The 23,449-nt window shown below is 36.4% G+C and overlaps 1 protein-coding gene across 1 annotated transcript in view; it reads left to right on the top strand.

The window, feature by feature from the left end:
* Positions 1–23,449, top strand: part of RALYL (RALY RNA binding protein like) — a 701,413-nt gene that overhangs the window by 556,823 nt on the left and 121,141 nt on the right. The window contains 1 exon segment of the mRNA XM_047725116.1: positions 9,325–9,400. Within this exon segment, the coding sequence (XP_047581072.1) occupies positions 9,325–9,400 (76 nt within the window).

The following is a 23,449-nucleotide window of genomic DNA, read 5'->3' as shown; positions in this document are numbered from 1 at the left end:
GGAGTTTGCTGATAGATGTAAATCTGTGAAACTGCTAAAGTTGTAAGCTGTGTCTTGGGAGGAAACCACATCGGGTACCAAGAATGGAGTCTGAGAGCATCGTCAGCCACAGAGGGTGGGCTGCCGTGTTCCCAGAGCACGAAGTAGTCATCTTGATTATGATGTTGATCAGACCAGCTGTGGTCAGCTGCAGGTTCATCTCTCTGTGACATCCTAGAGAACACCATGTTCACATACATTTACCCAATACTTAACATGGTACCTGGCACGTTCTCTAGGTTCAGTAATTATTTGATGAATGATTTGTGGCATTTTTACTTTCTTCTTAATATAAACATTGAAAGCAATAGACAGTAAATAAAAAAGGGCATCAACTATCCATGCCCACTTTTTTCATTTCAGTTTCTATTGGGGAAAAACCAATTTGAATCTAAATAAGTCACTGGATAGGGCTTACCAATTAATTAGTAATAAGTTCAAGCTTCCACTTTTATTTGCCCTTGCAGACAGAGCCTGGGAGCATAGAGCATTTTCTGGTAACAAATGGGAATCTGGCCAACCAGTGATCTTTACATTAGCATTCTAATAACCAGGGGCCAACGTGCCATAGTGCTGTGTCAGAACTAATTTATGAAACCAGGTCCAAAGGCTCATTAAAATGGTCACAATTCAGTGACTGCCCAGTAAAATTAGACTACAGTTTCATTCCCATAACAGTGAATATTTTAACATACTATTAAGGACATATTTCAAGTGTTAAAACTAGCTTTGACTCCGTGAAGGGAAAAACAACAAGATTAGAAAGCCATTTGCTTTTGTACCAAATTAGCTCCACTTGCAGTTTAGGCATAAAATACTTCGAATGTCCCTATTTTGGATCACACGGTAGGCTACTTACATTTGCAAGTCTGGCACGTTTTGTTTTGGTTTTTGTGTTTTGTTTTGTTTTGTTTTTTCCTTTAGAGTAAAAGCATTTCCAGGCAGCTCCATCAAACCATAGAGTTGTGAACCTACCTGGCCAAGACATCTCGAGCCATCAGTTGAGTTGAATGTATTTCCCCCCGCTGCCGCCAGACATATCTCCTTACAGCATTCTTTTAATCATACATCCTCCCTTCATGATGTCAAGACTCTTGGGGACTCAGAGTGTATTACTTTATATGCTACTTTCCATAGCCAGATGGATTGAGTGGCGTAGCAAATGTGACATCGAAAATCTGGTTAAGAGCAAGGTGAGAGTAGGGAAAGTTCTAGACTGTGAGTCTTGCAGCTCTAGTTGGAGGCCGCTGTGGACTCTCAGACAGTCCTCTCTCTCGGGACAGGGGCAGGTATCAGTCAGTGCCTGGCACATGGGCCATACTTAATTATAGAGACAGTTGCAGTGAACTGAGCTCACGTTATTATTATGAATGCCTTGACTTCCTCAGTTCCTCAAACACCTATGTACATGATGTGGGAATGATGATTCCTGCTCTGCTTAGTTAACAGGGCTGTTTTGAGGGTTTACACTAATAAATGCACAAACACTCTCTAATGGAGGATGCTTATACTAGGGAAATGTATTGTATTCCCTTGTCTAATGTAACAGACTATTTTCTTTATCTCCTAAATTTCTATTGGATGGAATAATAATGAATCCCTAAATCTTCTAATGTGAACAATAAAAGGCTCTGGATGACTTTTCCTGGCAGTCTATATGCCATGGCTGAATTATTTAAACTTTTATTTAAACCTGGGGAAGGAAACAAAACAAACAAATCTCAAGGATCAAGATAATACTTTGAACTAATTCTTTTTGAAAAAAAAATTTTAGCTTTTTTCCTCCATCTAAAAAATGATATTGATGACATGGGTGTCTTATACTATAAGTTAGACATCACTCTGATGTCAAGGTGAAATGCCTGTAGAAATGGCAGATACCAGCAGGGATCACTAGTGGGAGAGGTAAGTAGCAAGTTGTAGTAATGTAATAACATGTTTGTTGTAGTAGTGTAAATAACATGTAATTGAAGAGATCAGATTATCTTTTTGCATGAGGATATTCCAAATTGAAACATGGCAAAGAAATACATGTAAAATATTTTTCTAAATATTTCAGGGTATCTCAAAAACCAGTGTTCTAGGAGCACACTGGTTGGATGTTCACAGATACACCATCCAAAGCATACTCTGTGTTCATATATATGGTTATAAACCTATACATCTATATAAACATATGAGTTAAACACAACTGAATATTTCTTTTTTCCAGAATCTTATCCTTTAATATGCCTTAGAAATATCCAAGAAAGAGATCTATTATAGAATTTTGACCAATTTTACCATGATTTATCTGTTTGGCAATCTATCTATTAAGATCTTCCAAAACAGTTCAGGTAAATACCACTTTAGGAAATGTGCTGACAAAGTGTGTTTGGCTAGACACACTACAACCTGTGCAAGGAAGTACCTTCTGGTCTGTATGAATTTAATCAACCATTAGACTAACTGAACACCTATCAGATGAACAATACTGTGCAGGATAAAAGTCCAAGATTAAAGGCAAGCACTCAGTAGTCTGTGCCATTGGAGTCATGTCATAACATAAAATGGGGGTGCCAACAGGAAGACTCACAGTGTTTGGGTGTCGAATTGGAGGTATCTTCCCAAGAGTCATAAAGCATGAACTAATAGAACGCTCTTACCAGCATCTTAGTCGCACGCTAACGAGAATCGTTCAAATAAATGCATTAACATGTGTTGGATATCATTTCTGAGAATGACACTTTAGAGCAGAACCTGTCTGTGCCTCATCTCCTTTACCTCAAACCAGAATAGGTTCAGCTCATTGACTTTTTCCAGCTCTCTAACTTTATAGTTATTTCTGTCATGGTATATTGGTATTGCTTATTTAGCTTAGATATAAAGAAGAAATGAAAACTGATTAAATTTTTAGAACATGTAACATATATATATATACATATATATACATATATTTATTTTTATTTATTTATTTGACAGAGAGAGACACAGCAAGAGAGGGAAAACAAGTGGGGGCAGCAGGGGGCGGGGGTTGGGAAAGGGAGAAGCAGGGTCCCCACTGGGCAGGGAGCTTAATGTGGGGCTCAATCCCAGGATCCTGGGATCATGACCTGACCCAAAGACAGACGCTTAATAACTAAGCCACCCAGGCCCCCCTAGAACATGTAATATATTTTTTAAGTAGTTTACTGTGAAATGATATAGTCAGAAGCCCAGCAGGATATTTTTCAGTTGTTTGATTCTGAGGTTTAACATTAGAAGAATAATTTTGGACTAAACTTTTTTTTTTCCAACCTATTTTTTTCATGCTAACTTGAAATATCAAAACTTCAAAACAGATAGGGAGTCTGTTCTTTGAGTCTCTTAGTTGGTCCTTACTGAGGCTCACAATGTCATAGGACAAAATACAGGCGCCCCTCCTCCCTCCTTGTGGAGGTCTGCTGTCTCCAGTCATCTCCTATCCATGGGTAAAAGTTTAACTCCCTTGTTTTGTCCCTAAGACCAAAAAGGGGTTGGGGGAGTTCTTCCACACAGCTATGATGTATATTGTACCCAAACAGAAACACTTCAAGGACTTCTTTTTCATGGCGCTTTCCTAAATTTACTGACTTGCTCTATAAGAATATAATTCTAATACTCAGATAATAGAGTCCACCTTCTTGATATATAGTTACCTTTATAAGTACTTGTGCAAAACAAGTAGGAATTTAACTAGAATTTTTTGGATGGTCTAAAAAATAATTGTTGAGGATGATTAAATCCACAGCTTTCTTGAGGACAATATCAGATTTCTAAATATTAGTATTTGGTATGACTCCGTTTCCAAATTTGGGAATTTAAGAAATAATGCTTTTTTTTCTGTATCTCAATGTTTCACTCCAAAGCCCCTATCTTATAAGAGGGGCAGAAAGGTGAACCTTGGTCACTGTTCTCTTGCCATACCTGTGGGAAACTTACACAGTGCCTGACAATGATGGAAGGGAACCTCAGGATGTCTTTCCAGCGTTGACCACAGAGTTTACTGTTCTGTGTCATTTGCCCTGTTTGCATGGTCCCTTCAATGCCAACAACTCTTGAGACATGAAAAGCTGAGCCTTGGCTTCCAAATTAAACCATGTTACTCTGAAGACACAATTGAATCTTATTTTTACAAAGTTCAGTACAATGGAAATGCTCATTCATACCAAGCTTGGCAAAACTTTATGTTCACTGACTAGTTGAGCTCACTGCCCTCCGTGCCTTCTCCCTAGACCACATCCAGCCCCTTTCACCCTCATCCTTTACATTAACACCAAGTTATGGATGATCTCCACTATAGCAATGTGAAATATATAAAATATAAGTATTTCCTTTAGTAAATTCAAAGGAAAATTATGCATTTGAACACTATTTTATATCTGTAAGAAATGGAAGATTTTCTTCTCCATTTTTAAAAAACTTTTGAACAGAATCCCATGTCTGCAAATCCCAAGTTTAACAGCCTTTCATGAAAGGCTTTCCATTGTATGTGTATGCTGTCAAACTCCTAAGTTTATCCTCAGAACTACTAGCACCATATTATTTTTTAAAAAGATGTTATAATATTTGAGTCTTAAGCTTTTTATTTATTTATGAGAATAGTTTTACATTTTTAATTCATAATGGAGACTCATGGAATCTGAGCTAAAGACACACACATTGTGTCTTATTATGTTTCATGGACATGTGTCCTCTAACATAATTACAAAGCTTATAAAAATAATAGAAATGTGCTTTTGTTTCACTCACTTTTTTGTTCCAACTGTGTCACATCTGAAAGATTCAGACAGCCTTGATTTTTGGTTGTGCCTTAATCCAAATCATACAAGAGTCAATGTCTTCATGATACATTCTCACAACTGTCCTCTACTCAGAACCCAAAATTGTATCCCAGGCAGATTAGATGCAAAGTTCTAATTGGGGTCTCTACTAATCTACTCATATCCAATAATCTACCCAACTACCCAACTGCTCTCCTTTCCTGCTATTTCCTTGTTCACAATCTTTGCTGAAACCACTTGTTCACAAAAACTCACTACCCTTGACCTGAATATTTACCAATTCACAATTTACCATCATTGCTCTCATTTTCTTTTCTAATTCTTTATTAGTTATTAAATATATACAAAATAAAATTTATACTCCATTAGAGTTATAAAGAATGATGCTATGTTAAAAACTCGTGCTCCCACTACATATGCACGCTTAATAGTACATTATAATTACTGTTTAAGTCTCCAAGATGTCCTACCCAAGTTCCACATTCTTTTCTGCCCTTTAAAGATAACCTTCATTCTAAATTTATTGTTTGCCTCTGCTTGCTCTTCTTTTATCTTATTACAAATATTTGATTCCTATGTAACATTTGTTTAAATTTGTATTTTTATTAACATAAAAAGATTCATTCCTTTTGTCATTCCCTGACATCATTTTTTGGTCAGTGTTACATGTTCCTGAGATTCGGTGTTGTTGCCCTATGGTTCTAAGTCTCTCTCTCTGTCTCTCTCTCTCTCACTCTCCCCTGTTGCATAGTGTGTCATTTTGTAATATATCACAATTCATTTATCCTACCGATGGATAACTATCAATGGATATATGTGTTTTTCTAGGAACTTTTTCTATCTTGGTGTACTACAGTGAACATTCTTGTATATATCTTATGGTACAGCTATGCAAGAGTTTCTTCAGATGCCTACCTCCTGGGTATTTTAAGTTCACTATAAACTGCTAAATTATCTTCCAAAGTAATTGCACGAATTTATGCTTATACTTGCAGTGTAGTTGCAATGTACACATATTCCAGTTGCTTCCAAACTTAACCAACTCTTGATATTAGCAGACTTTGTAAGTTGTAAATTCAGTGGGTATCAATGCTATCCCATAGTGTTTTAATTTGCATTCTCCATTACTGTGCTCACTTCAGCAGCACATTTACTAAAATTGAATTCTCCATTACTAGTGAGGTTGAGAGTCTTTTCATGTCTTTATTCAGCATTCATCTTTCTGTAAAGTGCCTCTCCTGCATTTTTTGCCAAATTTTATATTTGGTGGTTTGTCTCTTTTTCTTATTAGGTAAATGAGTTCTTTATATATTCCAGAAACAAAACCTTTTTCATGGATTTCTTCGTCTAGTTTGTGGCCCTTCTTTTCATTGTTTTTATGCAACTTTTGATGAGCAGAAATTCTTTATTTTATTGCAATGTAGTAGAATTTATCAATCTCATATTTTAAGGCTAGTGCTTTTTATGTCTGGCTTAAGATTATACTTCCATACTCTGATGTCATAAAGATATTCTACTACATTCCTCCTAATATTTATGTATTTTTGCTTCTCACATTTAGGTTCTTAATCCCATAATAATTCTTCTGTATAGTGTAAGATAATTTCATATTTGTCCTTGCAGTAACTGGTAACCAATTATTACAGCTTCAGAAGCCTATCCTTACTCACTGATCAGCTATGCCATCTCTGTTCTAATTCAGACATCCACATCTGTGTGTCAGTTTGGAGGTCCTCTACCATGTTGCAGCGGTTCATTTTCTATCTGTACCAATACTATAGTCTTAATTACTGCAATTTAAAATAAATCTTGATAAAGCAACTTTTGCCACCTTTGGTTTTTTCCCCAAGGGTTATTTTGACCTTTTGCTCTATGATATAAATTTCAGAATCAGCTTATCCAACTCTGCAGAGACATAAAAAGAATGTTTGGTAATTTTATTGAAATTATATAGAATCAATAAATCAACTTTGGAAGAATTAAAATGTTCGTTATATCAAGGTTTCCAATTTCTCTATTTATGTAAGGTAACTGTAAAATCTTCCAAGATAATTTTATAATTTTCTTTTTAAACATCTTTAAAATTTTATAATGTATTTATTCTTGGGTACTTTACTTTTATACTATATAAATTTTATCTTTCAGAATTATGTTTTTAAAACATTTATCACTATGTAGGCATATGGAGTTGAATTTTGTATATTGGCTTTGAATCCAACAAATCTATTAAACTCTTTTATTAATTATACTAATTTGTGGATGCTTTGGAGTGTTTATGTGGATCTATTATTATCAACAGTTTCATTTCTTCCTTCCCATTTCTGACACTATTTTCCTGTCTTCCTTCATTGACTATGAAATCCAATACAGCACTATACAGAATTGTTAATGGGGAGTGCCCTTTTAAATTCCTTGATACCAGGGGCTGGCTCTGTTGGAAAAGCATGCAACTCTTGATCTCAGTGTCATGAGTTCAAGCCCCATGTTGGATGTAGAGATTACTTATAAATAAATAAATAAACTTTCAAATAAGTAAAATAAAATAAATTCCTTGATATTAAAGAAAATGTGACCAATGTTTCACTATTATGTATGATGTTTTCTGGAGTTTTTTGTTTTGTTTTGTTTTGTTTTGTTTCTAGATATTCTTTATCAGTCAGAAGGGGGAAGTTTCCATCTCTTCCTAATTGAGGATTTTAATGCATATGGATGTTGAATTTACTGATTATATGGCTCATATTCTTTAAGGTGGGCACTGTCTCCTGCCCACTATAGCTCACAAGGACATGAAAGCTAAAGCTCAAGTTCTGGTTTCAATAAATGTCTTCAAGGTATAAGGTAGAGTCAGTCTTCCACTTCCATCTAAGTTTCTGCTTTCACTCAGGTGTTGGCTTCTGTGAATGCCTTACTTTCTTACAAGCTCAATGTTGTATTTTTTAAAAAGAGATACATTCTCCAGTTGATCCTTGAGCAACATGGGAGTTAGAGGCCCTGACCCCTTGTGCAGTCAAAAATTCATGTATGGGGGTGCCTGTGTGGCTAAGTCAGTTGGGCAGCCAACTCTTGATTTGGCTCAGGGCAAGATCTCAGGGTCCTGAGATCCCTTTCCCGGGTGGGGCTCTGCACTCAGCAGGGAGTCTGCTTGGGATGCTTTCTCCCTCTTCTTCTGCCCCTCCCCAACTCTCTCTCTCTCTTTCTCAAATAAATAAATAAATCTCTTTTAAAAATTCACATATAATGTTTGACTCCCCCCAAACTCAGTTACTAATAGCCTACTGTTGACTGGAAATCATACCAATAACATAAACAGTAAACATATTTTGTATGTTACCTGTATTATATACTGTGTTCTTATAATAGAAGTAAGCTACTAGAGAAAAGAAAATGTCAAGAAAGTCATAAATTACATTACTACAGCACTGTACTGTATTTACTGAAAAAAATCTGCATATAAATGGACAGTGCAGTTCACACCAGTGTTCAAGCGTCGCTGTATTTTATGTAGAAATTTGGTTGTTTTCACTGCTGGTTGGCTCACCCATCCCTAATCCAGTGTATTTAGTCCACTGTAAGGAAGAGAAGCATTTCTTTTCTTTTCTGTCAAAATAATGTCCCTCACTTCCTTCAGCTTTTCTTGAAGTTTGCCCTTTTTTAGATTTTCCTTCTTATCATGTTTTAGAAATTTTAACTTTATTAAATCTTGTTTTTTGTGTAATTTTCCAAATCTTTGTCACCCAACTTTCTAACCCCCTTACAGTTTTACAATCATCTTTAAGACAGAAGTTGATCAATTGTATGTAAATACTCTTGTTATGTATTTAAGTATTTTATCGTCTTATCTTAGAGATTTTACACAGTTTTAGTTCAGAAGGCCAAGGATGTGCTCTCTTCTTCTGACCACCCCAGAACTATAACTACACATTCTAGCTGCTGAGTGCATTGTGTTTGTTATTCCCTCAGTAAACTTGGTATGCTCTACAATTCAAGCCTTCTACATTTCTTTTCTACATAGGTGGAAAGATATTGTCAAGGAACATTAATAATTCCTCTTATGAACAAAGCTCTATTCCATGCAAAAATCTATGCAAACCAAGTTATTTCTGGCAAAAATCCAATTTAGAAGGATATCTCTTTCTCTCTCTCTCTTTTTTACTAAACATTCTTCATTTCCCTACCTCATTGAACATTGTCTTTTTTTCATAGTTCTTATCACTTTCTAATATGTTACATATTTTTATTATTTATATTGTTTGTTATTTACTATCTATTTCTTCCCCAGTAAAAGTAAGTTTTACGAGGACATGGAGCTAACCAGATTGGTACATGACATAGCTCAAGCAGTGGCTGGGCTACCGTAGGCTGGAGAAAAATAACCATTGAATAAATAATGGCATATAACATTCATAGAGGCAAATGGCAAAAGGAAAAAGAAAACCTCATGATTTGCTTTCTCAAATGGATTCATTTTTCCTAATCAGTGCTATATATTATTTTTTGCTTTCAGATATCAATATGGCAGGCGAACCCAAACCATATAGACCAAAACCTGGAAACAAGAGGCCCCTCTCTGCACTTTATAGGTAAGTAAGCAATTTTGCGAGATATAGTAATGGAAACTTGTCATGACTTTAAAAGGCAGTATAACTGATAAGGAATCAAATATTTTAAAGAACAATCTTTCCTGGTATAAAGTACAACAAAATGCTGGTGATCAACATATAAATATGTCACACAGCATTGGCAGGGATCTTGCACATTTAACCTTCCTTTCTCCACTTAACCCCTATACAAGATACTCCGCTAATAAAATCTAATAAAAATCTCTCATGACTTTACTGACAAAGCAGTGGAAAGGTCAATATCTTTTGAGTACTGCTTGCTGTGCACTGTAGGTATTTTTCCGATGTTGTTTAATTTAACTTAATTTTCATAACCATCCTGCATTATAGGTATTGCTACTCTCATCTTACAGATCAAGAACCTGATGTGCATTTTCTTAGAGATTTTCCCTAGGTCACACCACTTATAAATGATGGCACCAAAATCCAGACTATGCTTTCTAACGTTATATCTTGAATTCTTTCCACCCGATTATTCAGCCTTTTTAGTTGCAAACTACCTGTTCATTTCACCCCTATTTCTCTAAAACAGCAGATGCAGACCTTCCATTCTCCAGAGACACATACCTAACTACCTTTAACTTTTCCTAATATACTTGGGTCTCAGTCAACTTAACATTCTGTTCTTTCCCTTCTACATGCCCCAGTTTATCAGTGCTCACACCCATAATTTCAATTATACGTGGATAAGTCGATGGTATAGAGTACCTTTATCGTTCTATGTAAACTTCTATCATGTTAAGTAAAATTCGGTTCCTTTTGGGAGGAAGACAAAAGTAAACTCATAGAACTTTTAGTTCTTTAAAAATAGCCACTTTTGAAAAAAAAAAATGTCGTGCTGCTAAGCCTTATGTCCCACTTGTTGAACTTTTGCCATAGGTTTTTATATTGTTAAGTGCAGATTTTTTATTTCTCTCTCTGTTAAATTCCCTTTTGTTAGACTTAGCCAATTATTCCAAGCAATTGAGGTCTCCTATCATCCAATTTATTTCATCTTCTCCCAGATACATATCTTCATTCCATCAGTGTCTACATCCAAAGAGCTAATGTAAGTGTTGAGCAAGGTTTTCCCTGATATTATTTGGGTAAATGAGAATTGAGTTATACTTGTCAAAATTAATTATATTCTGATCTAGTACAGTAAGAAGAGTATTCAAAAGCTAGCTTGGAGATTTTTTTTGTCTTTGTTCTCTAAGAACTGGCATATCTCCTTTTTTCAGCCATTCACAGCCTCATTTCCCAAACTATGAAAGAAAAGGATCAGAATTAGATGAATTTCAAGGTCCTGTTCATTCCTAACACCACAGAGATCTCTAATGTATGACCATCAGAGATCCTAAAGGATATATTGAAAATATGTCTTATTTACTCTTATTATTTTGACTGTGTGGATTTAATTTTAACTTAAAATTTATATAAAAATGGAAAGGTGCAGGTCTTAACTAATTTAATAAATGACCATAAGGTAGTATTGATGTTAAAGGTTAGAAATGAAGTCACCAACCAAAAGCAAGTGATACTTTCTGTACCTTGTTTGAGGTAAAGGATAATATTAATAAAACTGAAAAATGCGAGTTCTTTTTTGATCAGGTTCATTTTTAAATGTATGCAGAGAACTGCCACTAAAGCAGAACATTTGAAAAGTCGGATTTTCAATAATTAACAAAACAAACTGTCCGTGGCTTTTTTTTCTCATCAGAGAGTTAATACGGTGCAGTAATGTTAGTTTTCATAATTTTCCTGTTCTTGGACTGCTTTGATTTTCTTATGAAAATAGAAGCTTATGACAAGAAACAGATGTCTTTTCAACTATTATTTCTCTATTACCAAATTATGTTGAATTGTGAATTCAAACAAATCAGAAGCAGAAGCTCATTTAAGCTGATATATTGTATACAAATCACATTAGTGGAGAAATGCTTATTTATCCTGTTCTCATCTGTTTACACAAATGAAGGCTAGGATGTTGTGAAATTACAAAGCGGTAACAAAGGGAACAAAAGAGCGCAAATGTGCAGCTGAGAAAGGCTTTTTATACACACTTTCTTATTCTTACATAAGCTTCATAATAGTAATACCTTCTTTTTATGTGGGCAAACTGTGTTTTCATAGGCAGTATTCATCTGTTCACCATAGAACACCACAAGTTGGTATTGTGTGCCTTGCATTATAAATGAGAAAATTACATTTCCAAGACAATAAAGGACTCACCCCAACTAAAGTATCAAGATTAGGAACTAAACTGGTTTTCAGCCTTCAATTCTATTGATCTTGTGACTAGATCCCCTCTCCCCATATCTACTCACCTGCTACTATCTAAACAATACAGATTATAAAAAGCAGAGATTCCTGCTCCCCAAAACCAATAATCAGTTATATTTCTGTCCATCAATATCATGCCAGCTAGTGTCATTGAAAAGACTCTACACTAGACACAGCATAAGAACAAGAGTTACAAATGATTTCTGTGATCATAGGGCACACAGATTGTGAGCTTCAAATTCTTCATCTCACATAATGGTCGTATAATTTTCTTCATAGAATAAAATTAAATAACTGAGGCAAAAGCACCTAGTTTAGTGTAGGGCACAGGGCAGCAGCTTGAAAAGAGTTTGTTTCTGCTTTCCTATTCTTTGTACCTTTGGTCTGTTTTTCTGAACTATGAAATGAAAGAGCTGGAATAATTTCATTTCTCCATCCATCCATCCATCCATCCATTCATACAAGACATGTTTATTGTGTGTCTACTATGGCTTAGGCACTGTGGGAGCTGTTTTTCAAGGCAAATGACATGGAAAATGCCAAGGCTATAGGGCGAGGAGAGAACAAATGAAATAAAAGTAGATTATTTTTGTGACTATTGGTAGCCTCTGATATACCTTTGTGCTTTAAACTGCTATGTCTCTATATCTATTTATTCTGTTGTGGATGTGTATGGTGTACTATCAGACTTTCTTCTTTATCTGTATCCATTTCTTCTCCATCATCAACCACAAAGCAGTATTTACATGGAATACACACTGAGACATTACTCCCTTCTGTTACTTCTTTTAACAGGACTTTCAGTTTAACCACGCAACCCTCACCAAGCCTTTATCATGTGCTAAATTAACATGGTATACATGAAAGACACAAAAAATTTTAGAAACATACCGAAGCTTTAAAATATTACTGTTACACATGAGTTAGATGTACATATACATAAAGAACATAAAGTATACATTCAGTTCTAGAAGAAAATAAATGAGTTACTAATCCTGCCAAGGTGGAGGGGAGTGAAAAGTCTGGGTGACACTTGAGCTGGTTTCCAGTCAGGCATTCACTTAGTAAGTAGGCAAAGAGAAAGAAGGGCATGCTGGGCAAAGAAAATATGAATAAGGTCACAGGCAGAGAAATAAAGAAGAGCATCACATGGTGAGAACTAGTATAGTTCACTTGGTGAAGAACAGATAGCTGGAATGCTATGGTGGCTCAGGCTATCAGGATTTTAATATGCCTGCTTATCAGATTAAGGAGATTTGACTTTTATTCTATGAGCAACAGGGTCATTTGAATATGGTGAGAATTGGAAATGGAATGGAAGGACAAGTGAGAGTCCCAAATATGTCCAAGGTTTCCAGCTTAGGCAACTGAGGGGATGATCACATGAATCTGTTAGAAGAAATAGGAAAGACATGACGAACAACAGTAGCTCAAATATAGGGTTGAGGAAAGGAAGCAAAAGAAATTATTTCAGTCTTAGACATGAATTCATAAAGACAGACAATTCATTAGAATAGCACTTGTAATAAAAATGTCTCCCATTAGAGGCTATTTGTAAATGAAACATAATTAATCTTTTGTGAACATCCCATAAATATTGGACCTAGTCCTAATGGTGAAGAGCAAATGTATTCTCTAGGGAAAATATTGTAACTTTTAATAAATCATTGCTTCAAATATGCTGTGTACATTACACAGTGTCTATGAGGGTCAAAAATAAAATTCTCCCCCAGGAAGAGAGTTTCCCAGCATGCCAAGTTCTAATTAACACTAAATAATAGCTAAATGAGAATAATTGCATGATGGTTTTGTTTCTGCTTATAAAGGAGACAGACCTTTCTTCTCTGATGTGAGTAAAGCTGACAACCAGAGAACAAAGATACTATTTATCAGAGCTGACCAAGTACAGGTTTTCACTCACCTAGAGGCAGCCCTCCCAGTCACAGGGAACACAGCGCAGTTAAGACACATGAAACGAAGCTTCATCCCACTCATTGCATAGATCTTACTAGGTATCACTCCCATATACGGTTTTATGCCAAATATGGTTGTACAAATGTCTTTATAGCAACCTTTCCACCTCACAGTGATGACCGTGGAAATCAAGATTGTCACCACAAGTAACTTTAAGGCTCCTTAAGATTGTCACAGGATGACCTATAGTACCGCTCTTTGAAGATCACAGCAATTAATGGTGATAACCACGAAGACAGGTTATATTATAGGAACTTCAGTGACCAAAACACTTTTAGAGCCTGGACCAAGTAAAAGGACTCTGCAGCAAAATATCTCTGCTGATTTGTTTACCACTCGACCTAGGTGAATTCTGTTGTCATCCTTCATGGTGACTCGGGCACATTATGGAATCCTCAAGTGACCTAAAATGTCCCCTAGGACCTTGACAATTGAAACAAAAACAATAAAGGCTAATTTCAGCTAATGTTAAATAGCAAAAATCAATATGAAGGAAAAGCATCCTGGACATCTCTGCTTCATTGACTTGCTCTGTTTGCTGAGGAATGTTTACCAATTAGATATTGATTATTTTATTTATTTTCTGTCTCCTTTTATAATGTCAAGGATAATACACATAAACATTTCATTTTCAGAAGTTTAGTACACCCAGTGTCAGTGCTTCCTTTGCCCTGGTAAAGGTTTCCATTTCACTCACCTAGTCAGGTGAGCCCTCTCAGAAAGCCATCTGGGAATGGATGCTGTGGTTTTTAAGTGGAATGTGAGGAGGACAGAGAACTGTTACTCCCACCGCCTGTGCTGATGCACCCTGACCTTCTGGAGTGGGCACAAGCCCCAGCACTGACACTTCTACAGTGTTCAGTTTGCAAGTACATTGTTGCTGAGTCTATGTGGCAATCACAGTCTCTTTTAGCTCCTGGTTCAATCTTGGGCATTCAGATTACTGGCATGGAAAAATGTGGTTGCCAATATCCACAAGAGAAAATAAAAAAAATATATATATATACACTCTAAAACTCCAACCTGAATATCCATCCATCTGGGTAATTGAGGATGACTTCTCTTTAATTCACTTCTCAAGGGAACATGAAATGCTGTTGAACCAGAAAAAGTCCCAAGCACACACTTTGAGGATGGTTTAAAATTGTGCAGATGTGTTATGTGGGAATGTTTGGTAGAAAGAGTGTCAGACGGGGCTGCATCCTAAAATTGGCTTAGCATTAGCAGTGATTTGAACTCCGTCTCTAATTCATTAGCTTCTTCAGCTGCGTGAAGGAAGAATAAAAATTTCCTGAAAGATGATATATTTAAGGAGTCTGGAACTGTTATAGATGCTCTGTAAATTGTAGTTATTCTCATTATTATGATTATTCAAAGAAAAAGGTGTATAATAAAGTATTTTAAGAAGTATTTTAAATGAGCCTTGAGCTGTGATGATGTTGCTAAAATGCAGTCAACCAAACAGGTTAACATTTTCTATAACTGGCTAAAAAGATATTTTGGGGGGGAAAAAAGATTACATTTACTTAAAGTATGTCCCTCATATTTCAACACTAAGCAAATGTAATTTATAAACCTTTTAATTTGAAATGTTTGGAGAAATGCTGACACTATCCCCATTAAAATAGTTCCGCTGCAGGCAGTTCTCTGCTAGGTTAAGGAATGGCCTAGTTGCAGTCTTGTGTGATGGTTTTGATGCATAAATATCTATGAATAAATATCTTCTCGCGTATGGAAAGGACGTGGTAACAGTAAAGGGAGACTGGATGGTGCAATTTCTTAAAGCAGAGAATCCATCTCTAAGGTTTTTTGAAAGAGTACAGTTCTATTTGTTTGATTTGAGGTAATTTATGATAAAATCAAAGGAAGCAAAACCATGCAACCAATTTTAAAAAGAGGTAAATAGTAAGAACCAAGAATTAGGTAGGTGTTGGGTGTGGGATGTGGCAGATAGGATCAAGCAAATTTTATTTAGAAAATTTACGTAATAATAAAGTGAGCACTGAACTTAGCTACGAGATACCCAAGAGTTAGGGCAAAAAGGGATGCATGGTAATGTATGTAACCATCTATTAAAAGCAAGTACTTCAGTTTGTGATAAGAAACTGCTTTTCCCTGGGGTGCTTGGGTGGCTTAGTCAGTTAAGCATCTGTCTTTGGCTCAGGTCATGATCTCATTGTCCTGGAATCGGGCCCTGCATTGGGTTCCCTGCTCAGCAGGGAGTCTGCTTGTCCCTCTCCCTTCACCCCTCCCCCTGCTCATCCTCTTTCTTTCAAATAAATAAATAAAATCTTTTTTTAAAAAAAGAAACTATTGACATTGGGGAGGGTATGTGCTATGGTGAGTGCTGTGGTGTGTGTAAACCTGGTGATTCACAGACCTGTACCCCTGGGGATAAAAATATATTATATGTTTATAAAAAATAAAATTTAAAAATAAAATTAAAAAAAAAAGAAACTATTTTTCCCTCTCTCTTCTCAGAGAAACTTATCACATATAAAAACATCTGAACAATACAGTAGATAGTACCTTCAGTACTAGCTATACAATAAACACACACACACATACACACACACACTCATGCACACAAAATATTTTTAAACTAATGGAACTTTCCTCATGGAATATATAAAAACCAAGAATGAGCCACACTGACTTTTTTTCTGCTTCTCCCAAGACAGTTTACCATCTTGTAACAAATTGCATAGAACTAAAAAAGAGTGACATTCCAGGATAGCTAGATCTCCAGACAAATTATCCATATTAGCTGCGTAAGAGGAGGAGACTGAAAGCAAGAGTGGGCTGACCCCTTGATTGGCTTATCTACGTATTCTCAAGGACTGGAAGAAAAAGACCATGCTTGGTTGTTTATGACCTTTGACTTGTTACTTAATCTTCCTCTAGGATGGGGAGAGATAGAAAAGGAACAGTAAACCCAGCATGGGATAGAAGGGGCTGAAAGTTCTCCTCTTCCTCACAGCCGGCAGGGACAGATGAACAGGCAAGTCTTTTCTTCTAGCTGACAACTTTACTTTAGAAGCTGCAGCCTGTCCTGAAATAGTGGCTTTCTTTGATTTGTGAGAACGGGGTTTTTCTGTTGAACCAAAGTCTCCTTATCAGCAGGACTCAAGTGTTATGGCCTTTTATGCTATATGCTGTTTGTGTCTCACTATGTTTTTATTCTTCTTGCTTTGCATGATGGGGGTATCAAGGTTAGAGCACTAACAGAAACACCACTAGTCCCCACAAAGCACAGGAGGATGATAAGTCATATCACACTGTGTCAATATGTAAAGGTTCCCTGCCTGGGCAGAAGGTGCCTTCTGGATTTTTGTCTTCCAAAAGACAATGCCGTCTTCTTTATAAGATGGAGTGTCTCCACTCTCAGTGTTGATTTCAGTTGTTTTCATCATTTTATTTATTTGGTCATTAACTTTAGATCTAGTGACTTGTTCTTTAGAAGAGCCCTTGGTAGAGAAATTTGGTCCCTGAATTTCCAACCTAAGCTAATTTTAAATTCGTTGTTTTTCATTTCAAAGAGTTATTTCATTCCTTCTTTGTCCACCAAGGGCTCACATCTCATCTGTCTCCTCAATGTGCACATTAAGTTGGAAATTCCAGAATATGCTTCCTTTCCCACAAGACTACATGAAGGATCATAAAAGAAACTGAACTGTGTCTTAAGTCCTATTTTAAACAAATAAGATTAAAGACTAAAAAATCTTTAGTGTGGGAGTGGTACCCTCTCTCTTTAGCTGTAACTAATATAATGAAAATCAAAATCTTTCCCCAACCCAGAAATGCTTTCCACAAAGGTAGTAAAAAAGGAAACCCTTTTCTTATTGAATAAGCACCCAGAACGTGATGCACATCACAGGTGATCTGCGAAGATTTCACAAAAACAGAAAGAAATCTCACCTTTTAACATAGCAAAGCAGATATAACCCATTCTGTACATGTTCTCAAGATAAATAATAACTAATCTTTGAGTAACCATTTGTCATCCACCACCATTTGTCATCCATAGTTCATTGTAAATTCACCTGGTGTTTGGGGTGATGATTTGTGTTAACTAATCGGCAGTTTCTTATCCAGATGAAAATTAAGCTTCTTCTATCTTTATGACAGGTAGTTTTGCAACCTGGAACACCTAAGTTAGAGTCCTACCGTCCCACAGAACCTGGGAGATAGGGGTGCTGTCTCCTTTGATACTTAACATTTCATAGAGATGTCCTCATAACATCTCAAAACATGGCTCCCATGTCCTCAAAAAAAGACAGGACTAGGTCATCAAGACCTACATAGTTTTTAAAGAGATTTATGTACATTTCAAAGAGGGAAGAAACTCTCTACAATGACAAATTTCCTACTGTAAATGAACAAGGGAAAAGGAGGGAAGGGAAATATTTTTCCTAATTTGCAAGAGGGAGTGTTAAATTTCCAGGGTGTCGTCCCATTTTTTTTTAAAGTACAATAAAGAGCGATAATTTACGGATTTGCTTGTGCAAGACTGATGAGAAGTTCCTTATATTATTTCCCTTCCTGAGCACTTAAGGTTTTGTACCACCTCACCGATTGCTCCTCTGAAGTTCCAGAGCTTTTACTATAATATTCCCAGCCCACTTACAAGGATGGTTTGTGACCATACTGACTGCTTATCTTCTAAGTAAGAAAAAAAGTAGGAATAAGAGAAGTGTTGTGAGGTAGAGGAGTGTCTGAGTACAAAAAAATAGGGAAAGGAGAAAAGATGAAATAAATGTTCACAATCTAGATGGACATAACTGGATTAATGAGAAGCCAAAGGGCTTTTTTCGTCTGTCATCTTTTCTCACTTTTACAACGTGAATGACTTTTAAGTATTTTATAAAAGTACCTAATTTTGTTATCTTTATAAAAATGCATTTTCTCCTGGTCAATTAAAGTTTGCAAAAACTTACCACAAATTATAAACTAATAGAAAATGTTGAGTTCTAGAAAGATTTTTTGAGATTTTAATTATGAGCAAGTTTTGCACAGTCAAAAGGTGAATTTTGTTAGCTTTGGTTAGCTTTAAATACATTAGTTAGAAAATGGTCCACAAATTTTCTTATAAAAATTATGTAAATTAAATGCAAGACTAATTCTTCCAATTGGGTTGTAAGTGCTAAAAGCAAAGCTCGAAATGCCTCTTTTTTTTGATGTTTAGAAAGATGAGGACGAAAAAAGACAGCCTTAGTCTCACTAGATTATTATTAGCCATGTATGATGAATGTTTCTCACAAAAATTTGGTTTTTTGGAAATTAATTACCTCTATTAAACTTTCAAAATTTCTTTCTAGTGGAATGATAGCACGATTGAAAATTCAACCTTATCGGTATTGTTAAATAGCAGAATACTCAGTGTACTAGTGGATTTTCTTCCGAACCCAAGCAGTGATGTGTATTTCATTTGTTTCCTATACAGTGGAATAAAAGGACAAGGGGCTTGTTTTGAGTTAAGCATAATACACTGCAAATTTAATTGAAGTGTTACATAGTTTATCCTTTAATACTTGTTTGAAATATCTTCTCTCTGGCAAAATTTCTGCTTACATGTTAGAATCACTCAGTCCGGAAAGACTGTGGTCATTAGAAGGAGCCCTGGATTGGAATTTAGGAAACCTACAACCACATCATGTATCTGTTTCTGTCACCCCATGCCAGCTAGGTGATTATAAGCAATACAAACTCTTTTAAGTTCAGCTTTCTTGGAACATGAAGGAATTGAGTTAAACCATTTCTTACTCGATTCATACCTCTAACACTCTGGTATTCTGTTATTTATTTTGTAATCCAAATACAAAAGAAAAGCAAAAGTGCTTTATTATCAAGTTTCTTCCTATTTTTCCTTCAAACTTGATCCAGGATCTTAAAATATTCATATCTTTTGACTAAGCAATTCCATTTCCAAAAGTATATCTAAGAAAATAATTCTAAATATTTAAACAATGTGAAAATATATGAAATTATTCTTAAGATGTTCTTTGAGTTTTATTTTTTATTATTTTTTTTTTTATTTGTCAGAGAGAGAGGGAGAGAGAGCGAGCACAGGCAGACAGAATGGCAGGCAGAGGCAGAAGCAGGCTCCCCGCCAAGCAAGGAGCCTGATGTGGGACTCGATCCCAGGACGCTGGGATCATGACCTGAGCCGAAGGCAGCTGCTTAACCAACTGAGCCACCCAGGTGTCCCTCTTTGAGTTTTATTTATAACATTGAACAATCTGATCCAGCCAAAATATTATGTAATAATGGGTATGGGCACATTCATTAGATGGAATGTTCATGAAGTATTCATAATGACATGGAAAAACTTTAAGGTTTGAGTAGACAAAGAAGCAAAATTATATAAACAGTATATATAACAGTATATAATTATATAAATATCACATATTATATAAACATACAACCAAAACCACTTAACAAATGAAACAAATAATCGCAAAAAATAAAAAACAGAGATCAAAATATTAGCTGTAACTCTTTGGACAGCAAGGATATGGGTGATATTTTTCTTTTAACTTTAATACCTAATGCAAATATTCTTTAATGAGAATTTTATAACCAAAGGGAAAGAGAGAGAGAGAGAGAGAGAGAGAGATTTAAAAGCCAGATTTTTCCAGTTGCAGATGATAAACATCACACAAAAGCATTCACAACAGGCAACAATGAGGACTTTTTGTGCTTAGTGTTGTGCAAAACCAATTCAATAGATACAGCCCTTCATCTTTGGAACTACACTTCTTTAGTTACTGTGGTTATTCAAAAAGTTAGTGTTCTAAAAGGGGCAACTTCATTAACATTCAGTGCAGGCCAACAGCCTTGTGGGACAAAGCAGTTAACTCTCTGGGCTGACTGCCGGAAGTGGCCTGTCAGTCTATGCCATAGTGGGATGAGGAGCTCCGTGTGCAGAGGGGAGAGCAAGGAGCAGGGTGCAGGGGAGAGCAGCTGAAGTCATCTAATCTTCAAAAATGAAAAAGTCAAAATTTATGAGCCCTTAAGTGATGCAATAAAATAAGGAACAGGAATGTGTAGTGATGGCAGTTCTGACTACAGATTAGGGAACCGGTAGTAAGACAAAGGAGCTGGCCTGATAATAACTGTCCCTCTTTGTATTTAAAGCTGTAATCTAGTTGCTTTGCTGCTACTGATGCTTTGAAAAAGGGCACAGTGTACGTGAGCTACAAATAGTAACAGAATAGTTTGGAATAAAGCCCAGGTTATGTCCTTAGTATACAGAGCATGGGACATGACAGAGAAAGAGGGGATAGGTTCTGTGTTGCAAACTTTTAACGGAGAGATTCAATCAATACAAGAAAACCACTGGTAATGAGTCTGAGTACAGTAAATGTATCAGAATGTACTTATGAAGAAAGGGAAAAGAAATAGAGTAAAAAGAAATAGAGCAAGACCCACAAATCTCAGATAATCATGTGCGAAATAGCATTTGAAGTTGAATTGCTTAGCAACTCTTAATGAAACTATCCACAACATCAGGGTGTAGACCTTATTGTGATATTGTGAGAATTCTGGAGGAATTGAAGTCAAACTGTAACTTCTGATTTCTTGATTTGTTGAAGATTGTCTTTTTCTCATTTTTTTTTTTTTTACTCTGTATTACCTAAACTCAAGATAGTAAATCTAATGTTTAGAGTGTTTAGGAAGAAAAATTATATAATCAGCATTTGAAAATATGGACTAAAGTGAGTATTTAAAAAGTTGAAACTCTTGGCATGAGAAAACATAGAGATACTATGAAACTAAGAAACAACAAATATTAAGCATCCATTTTAACTGAAAAATCAAATATCTTATTTTTTTAAAATTATGCTGAATTTTAAAAAAAAGCAAGAAAGAACAGCTTTATGGATAGAGAAGCATAATGCGGACAAGAAGTTATTAGATGGCATTTAGAGATAACATGAATTGGTAAAGACAGATGAAGGACTTCACATGGGGCAGCCCTGAGAATGTTCTGAGGAATGCTAGAGACTTGGAGAAGAATCTCCTATCTCAACAATTCTGAATGAGTGAGGACCTGGATGAGAAGGTGATAGTTGAGCAAAGACTTGAAGGAGGTGATGAACAGATAAGATTTCACCTGGGGAAAAGCATTCTGGGCAGAGGGATGAGCAGCACAAAATCCTTAAAGCAGAAGGGCACCCAAGTGTTGGTCCAAAGCAAGAAGGCCTATGTTTCTGGAATAGAATCAAGCAAAGCTGAGGGCTGGGAGCAGGTGAAAGGCTAAGGCAGACACAGTGTGCCAGATCATGTGGAGCTTTGCAGACCATCAAAGTACTTTGGCTTTCACTTGGAGTGAAACTGAGAGCCTTTGGAAGATTTTAGAAGAAGGAGTACCATGACAACCGTTAAATTTTGAATGGTCGCTTTAGCTTTATGTTGAGAATAGGTTATGAAAGAGCAATGGGGGAACATGGGAAAACTCTCCAAAGATTATGACTCAAAGCAAGGGGTAAAAGCTGAGATGAAAAGAGTGATTATGTCACGGATATATTTTGAAAGTAGAGTCAACAAAAGTACAACTTGTGTTTGGACCTTGAGAGAAGGAGCAAAGTCAAGGATATTATCATCTACTGAGAGATAACATGTACTAGCATTTAAAAAGAACATATTATTTGTTGTATTCAGCAATCTGGGGTGGGTTTGGCTGAGCAGGTCTGTTCTTCATGATGTCCACATGGCTTCTGTTCTTCCCTGTCTGGCACTTCTTTGGGGGCTGAGGAGAACAACTGTGATGTTGAGCGTCTTTTTCCACATGGTCTCTCCATGTGGTTAGCTTGGATTTCATTATGACACAATGGTCTCAGACTAATCAGCTTCTTATAGTGACCAAGATCAAGAAGGAGGAAGAAGCTGCCTGTCCTCTTAAAATGTAGGTTGAAAATTCTGCAGTGTCACATCTGCCACATGATACTCATGAGAGCAAGGTATAAGTCCAGTTCATATAGAAGATGAGGGTCAGAGACTCTAGATCTTAATGCAAAGAAGGAAGGGATTGACAATAAGCAGACTGTCTCCCATAGAGATCTCTAAGGTTTCTGGACCGAGTATCTGAACACATGAAGCTGCAGTTAAGTGAGATGAACAATACTCATGGCAGAGATTGGAGGGGGCCGAGGTGGGGAGTAGAGATGAGGAGTTTGGTTTTTGTTAAAGTGGAGATATCTAAGTGAAAATGTCAAGTAGATAGATACGTAATCTGGAGTTCAGGAAGAGGTCCGGACTGGATGTGCCCATTTGTGAGTCATCACTGTGTAGATGGCATTCAAAGCCATGAGACTGGATAAGAAGAAACACCAAAGGGATAATTAAAGATAAAAAAGAGAAGAATTCCAAGGACTGAGCTCAAGAACATACCAATATTTGAAGTTAGGATCCAGCAAAGGGGACTCAAAAGAAACAACTAGTGAGGTAGACTAAGCGGTATGAAACTCAGTGATAAAAATGTTTTTGGGAAGATGGATGAAGTGTTCTTCAAAGTTCCTGGTAACTAATGATTTTTCAGCAGTCTTAGCACTGTGGAGACTGCTGGAGACTTCAACAAGACTACAACCACCCCTTGGGGTCCTGGCTCAATCCTGCCGAATTAACTCAGAGAGCAGCCCAGAAATGGATGGGACCTGGAATTATAAACCCAAGGTCTGGTAAAATAGCTCCCCCAGCAGGGCTGGAGGGTGACACTAACATGAAACTGAGACGCAGCTCCCCTCTGCACAGCCACCCCTCACCCCCCCCACC

This window comes from Lutra lutra, chromosome 4, assembly GCF_902655055.1.
Source record: "Lutra lutra chromosome 4, mLutLut1.2, whole genome shotgun sequence".
In the NCBI taxonomy this organism is placed as follows: domain Eukaryota; kingdom Metazoa; phylum Chordata; class Mammalia; order Carnivora; family Mustelidae; genus Lutra; species Lutra lutra.
This window is presented reverse-complemented; position numbering and strand designations above follow the sequence as displayed.